The 17236-nt window shown below is 36.7% G+C and overlaps 1 protein-coding gene across 1 annotated transcript in view; it reads right to left on the bottom strand.

Annotated features, from left to right (window-relative positions):
- SNX7 (sorting nexin 7) overlaps nt 1–17236 on the bottom strand; it is a 107022-nt gene that overhangs the window by 71289 nt on the left and 18497 nt on the right. The window contains exons 2-4 of the mRNA XM_010367730.2: nt 8993–9175; nt 2850–2960; nt 2342–2506 (exon numbers count right to left, since the gene is read on the bottom strand). Of these exons, the coding sequence (XP_010366032.1) occupies nt 2342–2506; nt 2850–2960; nt 8993–9175 (459 nt within the window). The remainder of the gene's footprint in view (nt 1–2341; nt 2507–2849; nt 2961–8992; nt 9176–17236) is intronic.

Raw genomic sequence — 17236 nt, 5'->3', positions numbered from 1 at the left:
AACAACTATAGACTTGAAAAACAGATAGAAGAAATCCTATAAAAGAATATATTACACACAAACATATCCTTTGAGAAGTATGGCATAAGATAAAAGAACAAATAAAAACAAAAGAAAGGACAAGGGATTCCAATAATGGTTATGGCCCTTGTTGAAACACAAGCTTGGGATCAAATGAAATACTGCTGACTACCTAATCTACAGATAAAAATATTATATATTATTTACCCAAATATTAAATAACACATTGTCTATCTTCTTCCAGGTTTTCATTCCTGAATATCTTACAGAAAATAATACATACAAAGTAAACTTGTTTATTTCCAATTCAGTGTGATTTTTTTTGTGCCAATAATAACAGATGCCATCCTTGACCAGGCAACACATCCATCCAAGAGTGCTACAGCCTCATTTGATAGAGTAAACATTATCAGAGACAGCTCACGTCACAACTGGCAAGCTGTTACTGAAACTGTTGACTGTAGAGAATATTTCTAACAGCTTCTAAGTTCTGAAGTCAGGCCACATATTCATTTCACAAAAGTCACAAAGGGCTTCCATAGAGCAGGACTATCTGTCAAGATTGAAATGAACCACTTTTTAGCTTCCACCAATGGCAACAACTGAGAGATATAAAACTCAACATTTGTCAGTAACTGTTTAATATTGACTCTTTGTCCTATGTGGTATCTTTCTTGCAGAGTTATAGCTTTATAGAATAAAAGAAAAAACAAGTAGAATGGGTAAGGTTTCTGTATTAGAAATTAGGCATTCCCCCACTTAGATAATTAAAGGAAAAGTAAGGAGATTATATTATCTGTCCATCCATCCGGCCATCCATCCATCCATCCATCCATCCATCCATCCATCCATCCATCTATCTCAATTCATCCATCTACCCATTTAATAAGGACTTTTATCCTAACTTAAAAAGCCTTGATCCATTATTACTCAAAATAAAGTAGACCCTTGAACAACACAGGTGTGACCTGAGCAGGTCCACACATGTGGACTTTTTTCAATAAATATATTGGAAAATTTTTTGGAGATTTGCGACAATTAAAAACAACTCACAAACCACATAGTCTAGAAATGTAGAAAAACCGGAGAGAAAGGTATGTCATGAATGCACAAAATATATGTAGATATTAGTCTATCATTTACTACCCTAAAATGTATATAAATCAATTATAAAAAGTTGACATTTATCAAAACGTATGCACATGTTTTGACTCACATGCCACCATTTGCAGTTAAGAGAAACGTAAACAAACATAAAGATGCAGTATTAAATCAAAACCGATTAAAATTAACTACAGTACACACTGTACTACTGTACTATTTTTGTAGCCCTCCTGTTGCTATCTGTGGCTAGCTCAAGTGTTGCGAATATCCGCTTAAAACGCCGTATGACGCTGATCATCTCCGTGTGAATAGTTCATCTCTCCAGTAAATTGGGTATAGCAGTTAAAAGTGACCTCTTGTGGTTCCCATGTATTTTTTATTGTGTTTAGGGCAATACTATAAACCTGAAATAATACCATGGGACCGATATGAAGTGCCACTAGTGATGCTGGAAATGTTCCCAAGAAGCAGAGAAAAGTCGTGGCATTACAAAAAAAGTTGAATTGCTTGCTAAGTACCATAGATTGAGGTCTGCCACTGTCATTGCCCTCCATTTCAGACTGACAATTCATCTGGTGAACAGACAACATAAACTGATGGCATCAATAAATACAGTAGAATACTGTTAGTGTATTTTCTCTTCCTTAGGATTTTCTTAAATAACATTTTCTTTTCTCTAGGTTACTTTATTGCAAAAAATACAGTATATAATACACAAAAGATATAAATATGTGTTAACCAACTGTTTATGTTATAATTAAGGCTTCCAATCAGCAGGAGGCTGCTAGTAAAGTTTCTGGGGAATTAAAAGTTACACATGGATGTTCAACTTCATAAGGGGTTGGCTTCCCTAACTGCCATGTTGTTCAAGGGTCAACTATAGTGTCAATAAAAGAAATATATTTATAGCTGTTCAGTACTTGCTATTTATGCAAGAAGCACCCTGACATTAAAACATTAAAGAGAGAGAGACAGAGAAAGAGAGAGTGTGTGTGTGTATATATATATATATGAAGATACAAGATTTCTGTAATATTTATACATAGATTTGACACAGGGTTATACCTGAAGGATAACTCTCCAGTGTTTCTGAAAAATTCCATCTCAATTCAAGTACACCACTGCATGATTTGTAAAGGTAAACAAGAGGAAGAAGACAATCTACTATAGATACAGACACCCAAAGATTATATGAGTATAAATAAAAATCATTTACCCAAGCTTGTGCAGTGAGAAAAATTTTGAAGTCTTCATTAAATGTTAAAGTTGGATGATCAGCAATTCGGTTCAAAAATTTATGTAAAGCCTTCCTGCGTGTCTCAATGAAGTCATCATTAAAGCGTTCCACCATTCCTTTTACTATAAACTTTTCTGGCAATGGCTAAGGCAAAAAAAATAAAAAAGGTATTCGAGTATTATTTGCCATAGGTTTATAAGGAATTTTATGCTTTCCCTTTTTGGAAGACTAGTTGAACATCTGATCATTTCTTAAAAAAATAAATTTTTAAAAATTCACAATGTTAGAACCAAAAATGAGAAATCATAACACACTATGAAGAGTTTTTTTGAAAGTGTACATAGATTGAAACATTTAGAAATACATGTTATTCCTAAGATAAATGAATCACAGTGAATTTAAGGTCTGAAATTAGGTTTTAGGCATTCAAAAAGACTCACTAGAAAACTGGTAGCTATTCTATGAAAAAAAATTTTTGCAAACTTACTGGAATAATCAGAGTGGGGTGTGCTTCTTCCAGTTTCCCCTTCAACCAAAGGAAATCTTGATACCGTCTCCTAACTTCAAATTCACTGGAGTCAAATTCCCCACGAGATGTCTGAAGAAAGTAGGAGAAAATAACAGCACATCCAATATAAGATAGAATATATTTGCCTAATGTTATTTTAGACACTGTGAAATAAATGGGTCTCTAAGAAAAATTAACAAATCCTAATTATTCAGTGTTTGTCAGCCTGTAATTTTTTTTTTTTTTTTTTTTTTTTTTGTCATCTATTCATGTAGCAGATGAAACAAAGCAAACTTTCTGGTATTTCCAGAAAGAAAGCAAATATCATACTTAAATTTAAAATCCAAACTGAAAAATCTGTCTTACAACAACCATCTGCCTTCCACAAGATTTGAACTACTATTATCTTTGGCATGACTTTCTTGCTAACAAGCGTGTTCTGAATTTAGGTTTCAAATATATTTCTTTTCTCAAGATGATTAGAATTCAGAATTTGAGGAAAGTCCTATTTTTGCAATTTGGAAAATAACCTGAATGTAACTGAGAAAAACGTTTTCTTGGAATTTGCTCAAATGAATTGCTGTGCTAGGATTTGCTTTTGGTATATGAAAATTCTAACATTTTAGAGTGATTTTACCACTGTTTTAAAAGAAGTAATTAATAGACATTTGATGTGAAAAGAAAATCTTTCTGTCATTTCTCAAAGAATTTTATTTTGGGTTATATGCTTAAACTCCTAAAAATTAAGCAAATACATTAAAATATCTGTTCTCAACAAACCAAAAATCCATGCCAACACATATGACAAGAACAACATGGGTACAATATCAACCTCATTTCTATTGCCTGAGTCTCAAGTCAAAGATAAAAATATGGGTTATCTAAAGCATACTCACCTCTCATAAGAAAACAGTCACTCACACCAATACCTTATTTAACTGAATTTTTGCATATTAAAAATTACATGCAGTAATATTTAGGTTGAGATTTTCCTGCAGAAGTAAACATGGAATAACACACTGCATATATATTTCACACTCACCAGAAATATCAATCACCCACACAGATGTACACAATTGTAAAATTAAACAGTACAAGTCATAAGATGCAATCTTTATTGTCATAAAATAAGGTCCATGAAAGCTATACATTCCAAAGTTTATTCTCTTAAAACAAATGTTCAGAATATCATACAACGTATCTTGGTACAACATTCCCTTTATAATAGGAAAAAGTGGGAGCAAATGAAATGCAGAAATCTGAGAAACTAAATGTTCACAAAACACTACAAAATCTTAACTATTACGCAACATGGTACATGAAATGGAAATGGTAAAAACAGGAAAACTAAATCAAGTACCAGCAGTTTAATAATAGAGGCTGGTTGGTGTGTGTATGTTCATATGCAAACAGACACGCATACACACATACATATGCAGTCAAAATATGGTTTAGAGTAACTCATTAAAAAATATGACTGAGCACCTCCCTGTACCAGGTACATATGTACAGGTCCACTACCAATTTCTAAGACTATACATTGTCATAACGAACAATGAAGTACTCAAAAAAAAAAAAAAAAACAAACAAACCAGCAGTTAAAATAAGATTGAGCTGTATATGTCTTCAAGAATATCCAACATTTTAAGTAAACATGAAACAATCTAGTATAAATTCCAGCAAGAAGATATAAAATCAAGTCAAATAATTGGTTCAGTCTATCCTCATCACTCTATCATTGACTCAAAAGAATTCTCTAATGTAGTGCAATAGAAGAATAAAACAGAGGATAAGTGCAAGTAACGAAAAGAATGTATTTCTTCCTATTGCAAGATTTCATTCTTCTCTTGAAGGGTTATAAGAGATACAAATGTAGGAATATGATGAGGAAAACAGTCATTATCAGCAGAGTTTGGAATAAGACTAATTTCCCTACAGCAAGGATTAGAATCATTGTCCCCTCTAAAGAGAACAAATTTGGTCATTATAAGATGCCTCAGTGGCTCATGCCTGGAATCCCAGCATTTTGGGAGGCTGAGGCGGGCAGATCACGAGGTCAGGAGTTCAAGACCAGCCTGACCAACATGGTGACACCCCGTCTCTACTAAAAGTACAAAAATTAGCCAGGTGTGGTGGTGTGCACCTGTAATCCCATCTACTCAGGAGGCTGAGACAGGAGAATCGCTTGAACCCAGGAGGCAGAGGTTGCAGTGAACCGAGATCATGCCACTGTACTCTACCCTGGGTGACAGAGCGAGACTCTGTCTTGAAAAAAGAAAAGAAAAGAAAAAGATGCACAAAAGCTTCCAAACTGTAGAAATAACTGGGTTTGATGACATATATCCAACTTAGAAATATCATGTATTGTATAAAGTGCATTTGGAGTACAAATAATGCTTCTAACATAGAATACAGTTTGCTATGGAAGCAGCATTGTAAATGCTGGTCAGTTTTTCATGTTTGACCATAAAAGCTTGGGTACTTGAAGTTTAGTACTAATGAACTCGTGTGATCTCTACCCCCAAATACATTTATTCCAAAAATACCAACCTTCGGTCAAGTGTGAACAGTTATTCTAAACCCAGAATTTAGAAAACCTTTTTTGAGGGAAAATATAACCTAATAGTCATTTCAGCCAATCAAGAATACAGCTTAACTCCTAACTGTACAATGACAGGCATTTATAGGTTTGTTTTCACAAAGAGGAAGTGGAAGGAAAGTACCTTGTTAAATCGTTTCATTCTTACTCTTATATGCACTGAGAGAACATACATCTCTAGATCTCCAAAAGAGAAAATACTTCTTTAGAACAGTCACTTAAAATATGCTAACCTAAACAATAAAGGATAATTTCCCATAAAAAGAACAGATGCCAGAAATGTGGTTTTCCTAATATAATCATTTACAGTGGGATCTTCTTAAGTATTCCTAAATAGGTGATTGTCAGTTTACATGTGTGAATATTCATTTACCCTTATAATCCTTAGTGTCCATGAATATAAATATTTATAAAACTAAGATTTTTCCCAGGAAGGCCATCTTTCAACCTCCAAATTAGATGGTGTATCCCACGCTCATAATATCCAATATTTTTCCTTCAAAATATTTATAACTATAAAGAAATAACTTAGTATATGATATGGTTTGGCTGTGTCCCCAACCAAATCTCATCTTGAATTGTAAGAATCCCCATGCATCAAGGGTGGGGCCAGGTGAAGATAACTGAATCAAAGGGGCAGTTCCCCCCATACTGTTCTCATGGTAGTGAATAAGTCTCATGATATCTGATGGTTTCATAAATGGGGGTTCCCCTGCACAAGCTCTCTCTTGCCTGCTGCCATGTAAGATGTGTCTTGCTTCCCCCTTGCTTTCTGCCATGATTGTGAGCCCCCAGTTCCAGCCATGTGGAACTGTGAGTCAATTAAATGTTCCTCCTTTATAAATTATCCAGTACTGGGTATGTCTTTATTAGCAACATGAGAACAAACTAACACAGTACAAAATGAATTATTTTATATCATCATACACAAACACCCCTTCCTCAGAGTGAAAACACCAGGAAGGCAGAAAGTTCCTTTTGTCAGACCTATCCTGATCACTGATGTATTCTTAATATATAAGCACAATACTTGGGAGAAAAGGGGTACTCAATAAAATCTTTTGGAATAAATAAGTAAACGATAAGTGAATAAGAAAAGACTATCTGATAACATGATATACCTGTACTATTTATATATTTATATCTGTAATATATATTTCTATATATATAGATATAGTCTATATATTATGACATAGTAAAAGTAATGAGAAGTAGAACAAAGGAAGTTAGTTTATAATAGTTAAACTGAAAGTTTACCATATCCATAGCTAAATGCACAAAAATATAACAGAAAAAATGTATACTATGAAAGTAAACTGTTTGGATTTAAATCTCAGCTCAGCTAATTACTATGCTGTGTAACCTTTAACAAGCCACTAAGCCTCAGTGTCCTCATGCATGAAATGGGGGTAAATCATAGTATCTATGTTTGAGGATTACCGTGAGCCTAAATGAGTTAACATGTAGCAACTGGTTAGAATAGTACCTGGCACAAAGCAATCACACAGTAAATGTTTGCTAGTTTATACACTTTAATATTATTATTACTACTACTATAAGACCAGTCCATTTAAAGTATGTTGTAAATAGGAGAACTCAGAAGAACAGTATGAATTAAATTAAACTCATAAGGTGACTTTAGAAGGAGTGTCTTTCTGAGAGATGCAAATGATGGAAAAATAATTCAGTTTCACAAATTATTTGCTAGAATGGATAATGACAATAGATAATTATAACAGTAGTAATAGGAGAAATTTGGCTCTATTCTAGCAGTATGTCTATATGAACATTTAATTTTCATAAAGACCTTATGAAGTTAGTACTGTTGTCCTATTTACAAACAAGAAAACTAATATAGAGAGGTTAAATTGTTCAAGTCACGTAGCAAGGAAGGTGAGAAATCAAGATTCAACTCCATGTTGTCTTGCTCTACCACATCTTGATATAGCTAAGATAATTCCTTCACTCATTCATTAACAAAATAGATAGTTTACTTATTATGTCCTAAGATTTGTGTTTGGAATTACGGATAACTTAAAATATAGTTACCTTCCTTGAGAAACTCACAAACTCACTGAGAATAAATACAAGTAAGTATCTATTACCATACAGGTAGATGGCAATTACAGGTAGATGGCAACTATTCCCATACAGGTAGATGGCAACTACTGAACACTTACCATGTGTTAGGCATTTTACTAAGTGGGGTTTCCATTGATTCCTTATTCTACTGTAACCCTACAGAAGTGAGCTCTATTATCTCATTTTTATCGATTTAAAAAAACAGCTTAGTTGGATTAAATATATGCTTTTGATGTTTTGCCATATTGACTCTAATGTTTTACATTTCTTAAGAGTTCAATAGAATAGCATGAGAAAACAGAGGAAGAATAACTATTTCAGCCAGGGGACAGTAACAACTAGAGAAGCCTTCACAGGCATCTAACATTTTGAGTTGTATACTGAAAACTAAGCATGACTTCTTCTGTCTAAGAAGGGGACAGACATAGCAAACAGAAGGAAAACTATATGCAAAGTTATGAGAGCAAGAGATCCCCTAAATATTCAGAAAACAGAAGCAGCTCTACATGAGTGGAGAGCAAGGGTACTGAATGTGAGGTGTAAGAAGTAAGTCTTATCTGGCAAGTTGGCACCAGACTGAGAAGCCCCTTTATCTGTCATACAAGAAAGTCTGCACTTTGTTCTGGCTGAAATAAGAGGGCAAGAAGGGATTTTAAGAATTCAAGTGAAGAAATCAGCAAACATAACTAATAGCAGTGTGGCAGTTTCCTTGGAAGAAGTGATTATAGGAACATAGTTCAGAACTTTTTCAGCAAAAAAAAGAGATGTACTTTTACATATATGAAGTATAAAAGTCTAGGGTGAGGCTTCATAAACAAAATATCATAAAGAGAATTATTTTAAAATGCTATTAAATAAATGACTTAAAATACAGATTATACTAGGCGATTGCTTAATTGTGCCTGAGGTAAACTGTCTCTGCAGTGCTTTGCCCTATGATTAAAGAGATCTGTGTTCTAGATCTGCTTTGCCCTTGAATTATTGCACACTTAACAGTATCTCATACATGAGACAAAGTGGCCACTTGCCCCACTTTGAAAAACAAATGGTACTATATTTTATAATGTTCTAAAGAAATCTGAATACATAATATTGCAAACTGTTTAACTATTTTCTTTTTTTATTAACAACTTGAGGCCCATCTTTTCCAAAGCTATTTCTTAATAATTTTTTTAAACTAAAAACCTAGATGTTCTTATTCTAAGAAGTATAGCTGCTATAAAATCAGTGACTTTCTCAGGTCAATTTGAATTTCACTGACTTGATACAGAACAAGTGAAGGGCAGATAAGCAGCAACGTGTTAGCCAAAAGGTTTGAAAACCTAAAAGTCAATTCAGCTAAGATCCTGGAATGTTGAGAATTACAATGAACAAGAGGTACTTACTTCCAAAGCTTCAAAAAAAGCAGCTATATTCAAGAAAATATTCATCCAACGTTTACCTTAGTAATAATCCTATAGGTAATGAAAGTTTCTATTGTAGTAACGTGACTTTCAGGTTCATCAACTGTGATAAAGAGATCCTTTAAATCTGGTTCATCCTCAAACTTGATTTGGTTTATCATTGATAAAGGGGACGTTGGCATCATAGGGCTGAAGGAGTTCATGTCCATCAATGAGGCATCCTAAGAAATAAAACATTCAAAAATTAATATCAATAGAAAAATTAAACTCTTCCATTTCTAGATGCTATCAATATTAATGAAGTATATCAAGAACAAAAAGGATTACTGGGCTTTTAGTTAAACGTGGCATACTGAACATGTATTTTTACCTGTTTCCTCTTAAAAATCCCATCCAAAAGATGACAGTAAAGAAACAAACAAACAAATGAAAAGTACAAAGCCTCAAGGATTGCTATGGTTTGAATGGTTCTGTTCCCTCCAAATGTCATGTTGAAACTTCATCCCCAATGCAACAGTATTAAGAGGTGGAACCTTTAAAGGTAATTAGGTCATAAGGGTAGAGCCCTCATGAATGGTACTAGCCACCTTATAAGAGGGCTGTAGGGAACAAGCTAGTGCCTTTCTTGCCCTTTCACCTTCTTCCATGTGAGGACACAACAAAAAGATACCATCTTGGAAGCTGAGAGCATCCCTCACCAGATGCCAAAAGTGCCAGCACTTTGATCTTGAACTTCCTAGCCTCCAGAATTGTGAGAAATCAATTTCTATTATTTATAAATTACCCAGTCTCAGATACTTTGTCATAGTAGCACTAACAGACTCAGGTGAGGATAAGAAGCAAAAACTATGTAAATGAAAGGTGCCAGCTACTTTTTGGAAACTGGAGAACTGATCATCAAGCGGTAACTTAAATAGTAGAGCAGAGAAAACTGAAAAGTAATACTGAAGAGAAGAGTAAACTAGGAAGAAGCAAGGATATTTATGATGTAGAATGCCAGGAAGGTTCAAGAATTGGAAGCACCAAGAACCTGTGGACATAAAGGTTGTGGCAGAGCAAACACCAGATGATTGGTTATTAAGAAGATCTAATAAAACAAAAAAGAGCTAGAACCTCAGATTCCCTCACCTACCCTAGGCAATCAGGTAACTTTCCCACCCCAATTTGGCAGAACACTGGAAGTTTACTGTCTGAAAGGTCTGAACTCGAGGGCATCCAGTAGGATAGGGGGAGAGGTCCTATGAAAAGCCAGCTATCAAGTGAAAGTCCTGCATACCAGACCCAAAGACATGCAACCCTGTTCACCAGGTCCCAAGAACGTTGGCAGGAAGGTGCAATCCCCACCCCATCATAATCCATTCAGGCTGTTATTAAAGAAAAATACAATAAACTAGGCTTACAAACAACAGAAATGTATTTCCCACAGTTCTAAACTAGGAAACTCAAGATCAAGATGTCAGCAGATTCAGCATCTGGTGAGGGCCCACTTTACAGAACAGCTTCCTTTCACTACAATCTCACATGGTAAAAGGGGTGAGGGTCTCTCTGGGGTCTTTTATAAGGGCACCAACCCTAATCATGAGAGCTCCACCCTCATGATCTAATTACCTCCCAAAGACTCCACTTTCTACTATCATCGCCTTGGCAGTTAGAATTTCTAAGTATGAATTCTGGGTGGACACAAATATTCATACCACAGTACCCACCATAGTTGGAAGTTTTCTCTCGTAGCTGATATTGGAGAAAAACTGACAATTGTAGCCCCCTAATGAATTAGACAGGTCTCTGCATAACCAGCCTACATCGAAACCCCTACCGCGCGTGCAGAATGTCTACTCCGCTTTTTATTATTTGGTGTAAGAACTACCAAACATCTGAACATGAGGGAAGCTCTGATGTGAAATAAAGTCACAAACAAACCAAAACAGAAGATTAAAGGAAGCAGAAACAACAGAGCATAAACACTTTTTAAAAACCATGAAATCACCAGAAAGATAATAGAAAATATTAAATCTATGAATGAGAAAGCATGCTGTTTTTTTAAAAAAAGAGAACAGCAACAACACCAACCAAAAAAGAGACTCATGAAAATTAAAATATGGTAACAATATAAAAACGCAACAGAAGGTTTGAAAATCAGAGCTCAAGAACTGTCCCACTATGTGAACCAAAAGAACAAGAAATGGAAAATGAGAAGATTTTTTAAAATGAAAGGATCCAGGCAGGCAGTGCCTGAATAAAAGGAATTCCAGAAAATGAAAAAGAAAAATATCCTTGACATAAAGTATTTCCAGGTTGATAGGGCCTGTGAGGTCTCCCCAAAATGAACAGGACACTGGTTGGGTAGGCAGTACCCCTACAAGCATCCATCACCATGACATTTCATAAACTAGAGATTTTTAAATTCCTGAAAGATTTAAGAAAGAATATAAGTAAAATAAAGGCGGAATCTTGGAAATCAGAATGGCATCAGAGTTCTTAAATGGTGATGCTGGAAACTACATAATAAACTAATGTCTTCAAAATTTTGAGAGAGAAGTATATTCCACCTAGAATTATACATACCCAGACAATTGTCATTCAAATATATAGGTAAAGCCATTTCAGACATAGAAGATTTCAAAAAACTTCCCATGTACCTATTCTTTGGAAGCTTCTTGACTTCTCCAAAATAAGGGAATATGCCAGGAAAGAAGATACAGAATCTAAAAACAAGAGTTACAACAGAAGATTAAAGTAACGGAAATATCCCAGAAGATAATGTTCTAGGTTGACAGTTTTCCAGCAAACCTAGAGAATAGCCCATATACACTGGACCAGGAAAATAAATATACAGGGTGTCAAGGAGATGACAGGGAGAAAGAATAAAGGAAGTGAGGGAAGAAGGAAAAGGGGATGGTGGAAAACAGAACAAGAAAGGGGAGTAAGCAAAAGAGGAAAGAAAAAAGAGAAGGAGAGAGAGAAAAACAAGAAAGGGAATGAAAAAAGGAAGTGAAAGAAGGACAAAAAAGGAAGAAAAGGAAACTGATAGAATAATGACATAAATCTGACAGGAAGCATGCCTATGTTAGATCTGTAGATAAATTAAAATTGGTACAAGAAAGTTAAGGAGAAAGCAAAAGAGAGAAAAGGAGGGATGAGAAAACTTTTACTTATTGAGAGTAAACTGGAAACATGTTGCCCCATTATTCCTAAATAGGTCTGTATTTTCAGAAAACAAGAACTCTTCTATATAACCATAGTACCGATATAGGTATTTGAATCAGGAAACTAGCACTGACACAATACAACGGTCTAATCCACAGACCCTTTTGAATTTCTGTGTCCCAAAAACATCCTATAAAGAAAATGTTCTTCCCCTTTGGTACAGAACTAAATCCAGGTTCATCTGTTACATTTAACTGCTATATCTCTGGTGTCCTTCAATCTGGAACCATTTCTCATCTTTCACTTTCTATTATGCTATAGACCTACCTGAAGCTATTTTATAGGCAATGTTTCCTTTTCTCAAATATATACATATGTTTTTCTCTCTCCCATCATCTTAATTTATCACCATTTTAAGGTAGATCCAGGTTTAAGAAAAAAATTATTTTTATTCAGAGCCAAGCCATATAGTGAATTATGATTACATTTTCATTCTTTTACTGCTTTAAAAAATATCTTACAGTGATAAGGTCTTGCTATGTTGCCCTGGCTGGTCTCAAACTGCTGGCTTCAAACAATCCTCCTGCCTTGGCCTGCAACAAAGTTTGGTTGTGTCCCCACCCAAATCTTATCTTGAATTGTAACTCCCACAATTCCCATGTGTCATGGGAGGAAACTGGTGGGAGATAATTGAATCATGGGGGCGGGTCTTTCCGGTGCTGTTCCCCTGGTAGTGAATAAGCCTCATGAGAGCTGATGGTTTTAAAAATGGAAGTTTCCCTTCACAAGTTCTTTTGCCTGCTGCCATCCATGTAAGATGTGACTTACTCCTCTTTGCTTTCCACCATGATTGTGATGCTTCCTCAGCCACATGGAATTGTAAGTCATTAAACCCTTTTTCCTATATAAATTGCCCGGCCTCAGGTATGTCTTTATCAGCAGCATGAAAATGGACTAACACAGTAAATTGGTACTGAGAGTGAGGCACTCCTGAAAAGATATCTGAAAATGTGGAAGCAACTTTGGAATTGGACAACAGGTAGAAGTTGGAACAGTTTGGAGGACTCAAATGAAGACAGGAAAACGTGGGAGAGTTTGGAACTTCCTAGAGACTTGTTCAATGACTTTGACGAAAATGCTGATAATAACACGGACAATGAAACCCAGGCCGAGGTGATCACAGATGGAGATGAGGAACTTCTTGGGAACTGGAGCAAAGGTGACTCTTGTTATGTTTTAGCAAAGAGACTGGTGGCATTTTGCCCCTACCCTAGAGATTTCTGGAACTTTAAACTTGAGAGAGATGATTTAGGGTATCTGGTGGATGAAATTTCTGAGCAGCAAAGCATTCGAGAGGTGACTTGGGTGCTGTTAAAGGCATTCAGTTTTACAACAGAAGCAGAGCACAAAAGTCCAGAACATTTGCAGCCTGACAATGCGATTGAAAAGAAAATCCGACTTTCTGAGAAGAAATTCAAGCCAGCTGCAGAAATTTGCATAAATAACAAGGAACCAAATGTTAATCCCCAAGACAGTGAGGAAAATCTCTCCAGGGGATGCCAGAGGTCTTCATGGCAGCCCCTCCCATCAAAGGAGGAAAAAGTGGTTTTGTGGGCTGGGCCAGGGTCCCCATAGGGTGTGCAGCCTAGAGACTTGGTGTCCTGTGTCGCAGTTTCTCCAGTTGCTTCAGCTATGGCTGAAAGGAGCCAACATGGAGCTCAGGTCATGGCTTCAGAGGGTGCAAGTCTCAAGCCTTGGCAGCTTCCATGTGGTGTTGGGACAGACAATGCATGGAAGTCAGGAATTAGGGTTTAGGAACCTCCACCCAGATTTCAGAGGATGTATGGAAATGCCTGTATGTCCAGGCAGAAGTTTGCGGTAGGAATGGAGCTCTCCTGGAGAACCTCTGCTAGGGCAGTACAAAAGGGAAATGTGGGGTGAGAGCCCCCACACAGAGGCCCAACTGGGGCACCACCTAGTGGAGTTGTGAGAAGAGGGCCATCATCCTCCAGGCCCCAGAATGGTAGATCCACTGACAGCTTGCACTGTGCCCCTGGAAAAGCCACAGACACTCAATGCCAGCCCATGAAAGTAGAAAGATGGGACTATGCCCTGCAAAGGCACAGGGGCAGAGCTGCCCAAGACCATGGGAACCCCACCTCTTACATCGGCATGACCTGCATGTGAGACATGGAGTCAAAGGAGATCATTTTGGAATTTTAAGATTTGACTACCCCACTGGATTTCAGACTTGCATGGGCCTGTAACCCCTTTGTTTTGGCTAATTTCTCCCATTTGGAATGGGTGTATTTACCCAATGCCTATACCCCCATTGTATCTAGGAGGTGACTAACCTTTTGATATTAGAAGTTCATAGGTGGAAGGGACTTGCCTTGTCTCAGATGACTTTTTGGACTGTGGACTTTTGAGTTAATGCTGAAATGAGTTGAGACTTTGGGGACTGTTGGGAGGGCATGTTTGTTTTTGAAATGTGAGGACATGAGATTTGGTAGGCACCAGGGGTGGAGTGATATGGTTTGGCTGTGTCCCCACTCAAATCTCATCTTGAATTGTAACTCCCACAATTCTCATGCATTGTGGGAGGAACCTGATGGAAGGTAATTGAATCGTGGAGGCAGGTCTTCACATGCTGTTCTCATGATAATGAATAAGTTTCACGAGATCTGATGGCTTTAAAAATGGGAGTTTCCCTGCACAAGCTCTTTTGCCCTGCTGCCATCCATGTAAGACATGACTTGCTCCTCCTTGCCTTCCACCCTGATTGAGGCTTCCCCAGGCATGCAGAATTTTAAGTCCATTAAACCCTTTCCCCTATATAAATTGCCCAGTCTCAGTTATGTCTTTAGCAGCAGTGTGAAAACAGATTAATATATCCTGCCAGAGTGCTGGAATGCAGGTGTGAGCCACTGTGCCAGCCCAGTTTTTGTTTTCCTGAGTGTTCATTATTCATTTATGCATTCTCTCTCACTCCAAACTATATCAGTGTATATATGTATACTGCTATTTTTTATTTTTCAATGTTGATACCATCAATAGGTTTTCTAATAAGGAGACTAAAGAGTATAATATTTTGTTTAAATTAATTATATGACTATAATTAATTAATTATGTGACTATAGACTCAAATTAATTATATGACTACAGACTCACAGATTCCTATTTTATTCAGTGGATATAATTCATTAACATCATAATTTATTTTGATGTTTAAACAGTTCCAAGTTTGACAAGTGGGAGTCCCTTAAAGCTGCACCAGTATGTTTTTGATATGTCTTCATTATTCTTTGAGCACTTTACTTTTTAGAACAAGATGTTTCAAGTTTATAATATTTTGTTCTTTCCCTGGCCAAGCTCTGGAATCAGACATTTCTCCGAGGAGCTCTGGTTCCTTTTTGAGAAGACTGGTATTTACAAACCAAGATATTAGTGCTAGGAAATAAATGTATGAGACATACACACACATATATACACTGATATAGTTTGGATGTTTGTCCTCTCCAAATCTCAGGTTGAAATGTGACCCCCAATGATGGCAGTGAGGCCTACTGGGAGGTGTTTGGATCATTGGGGTGAATCTCTCATGAATGGCTTGGAGCCATCCTCATGGTAATGAGTAAGTTCTCAGTCTATGAATTCTGGCAATATCTGGTTTATTAAAAGACCCTGGATCTTCCTCTTTCTCTTGCTCCCTCTCTGGCCACAGGACATGCTGGCTCTCCTTCACCTTTCACTACAATCATAAGCTGCCTAAAGCCCTCACCAGAGGTAGATGCCAGCACCATGCTTCCTGTACAGCATGCAGAATCATGAGCCAAAATGAACCTCTCTTCTTTATAAATGACCTAGCCTCAGGTATTTCTTTATAGCAATGCAAGAACACACTAACACACACGTACACACACACGTACACACACACACACGTATACACACACAGACTCATACAGCTCTAGATCTATGGCTAGATATAAAATACCAAGGGTACACAAATTAGAATTATATACCTCTATTTCTTTTTTCTTTCTTTTCTTTTTTTTTTTTTTTTGAGATGGTGTCTCACTCTGTCGCCCAGGCTGGAGTGCACTGGTGCGATCTTGGCTCACTGCAACCTCCGCCTCCCGGGTTCAAGCAATTCTCCTGTGTCAGCCTCCCAAGTAGCTGGGATTACAGGCGCCCGTCACCACGCCTGGCTAATTTTTGTATTTTTAGTAGAGATGGGGTTTCACCATCTTGGCCAGGCTGGTCTCGAACTCCTGACCTCATGATCCACCCACCTTGGCCTCCCAAAGTGCTGGGATTACAGGCGTGAGTCACCGTGCCTGGCCTATATACCTCTATTTCTAATTTGACATGTCATGGCTTGTCTAGTCTTTCCCTTTTCCATATTTATAACACTTTTTGCCAGCAGTGAGAAACCTAGCTCCTATTATCCCAAATATGTTTACTTATTGGCTCAATTCCCCTGTACATAACCAATCTCCCAACCACACTGGCTGCCTCCTCTGCTCTGACCACATAGGCCAAGGCAGCCTTATTCTCAACCCCAACCATGCAGGATGCCTCCTCAGCTTCAATTTCAACTGGCAACACTGGTCATCTGCTCAGTCACTTTCAATAGTTTTGTCTAAATAAAAGAAAGAAAAAGATGAGAAAGGACAGGCTACATGTTATTCTCTCTAAATAAAATTAATTGAAACATAAGGATAATTATAGTAAACTTTAAATTCAAATAACGGTTCTTTCACTTGCAAAGATAAAGCTAACACTCTCAATAGAATAAGTTATTTCTGCAGTGGTAGTAAGAACTTATTCTCCAACTCTATACTTTTTCTTTTAGATATATTTGTTCCCCTAAAGTAGCGATACAGATATTGGAATCAAAAGTTTTGTCTGTTGTTATGCGTAAGACTATAAAGTTAACTGATGTATTTGAATATTAAATCTGCAAGAAAGCCCATTTTAGCTTAGCAACAAAGTTAGCTAGTACTGAGTAAAATTTTAAAAAATTATTACAAAGAAGGCCAAAAATGGCTTCTAGTCCTATCTCTGCCATTGACTAAGCAGGCACTGAACCACTAATTCGGCCTTTCTATGTTAAATTACAAAGTTGGACCTGA

This window comes from Rhinopithecus roxellana, chromosome 8 (assembly GCF_007565055.1).
Source record: "Rhinopithecus roxellana isolate Shanxi Qingling chromosome 8, ASM756505v1, whole genome shotgun sequence".
In the NCBI taxonomy this organism is placed as follows: domain Eukaryota; kingdom Metazoa; phylum Chordata; class Mammalia; order Primates; family Cercopithecidae; genus Rhinopithecus; species Rhinopithecus roxellana.
The sequence above is the reverse complement of the archived record's forward strand: the minus strand, read 5'-3'. Positions and strand labels throughout refer to the sequence as shown.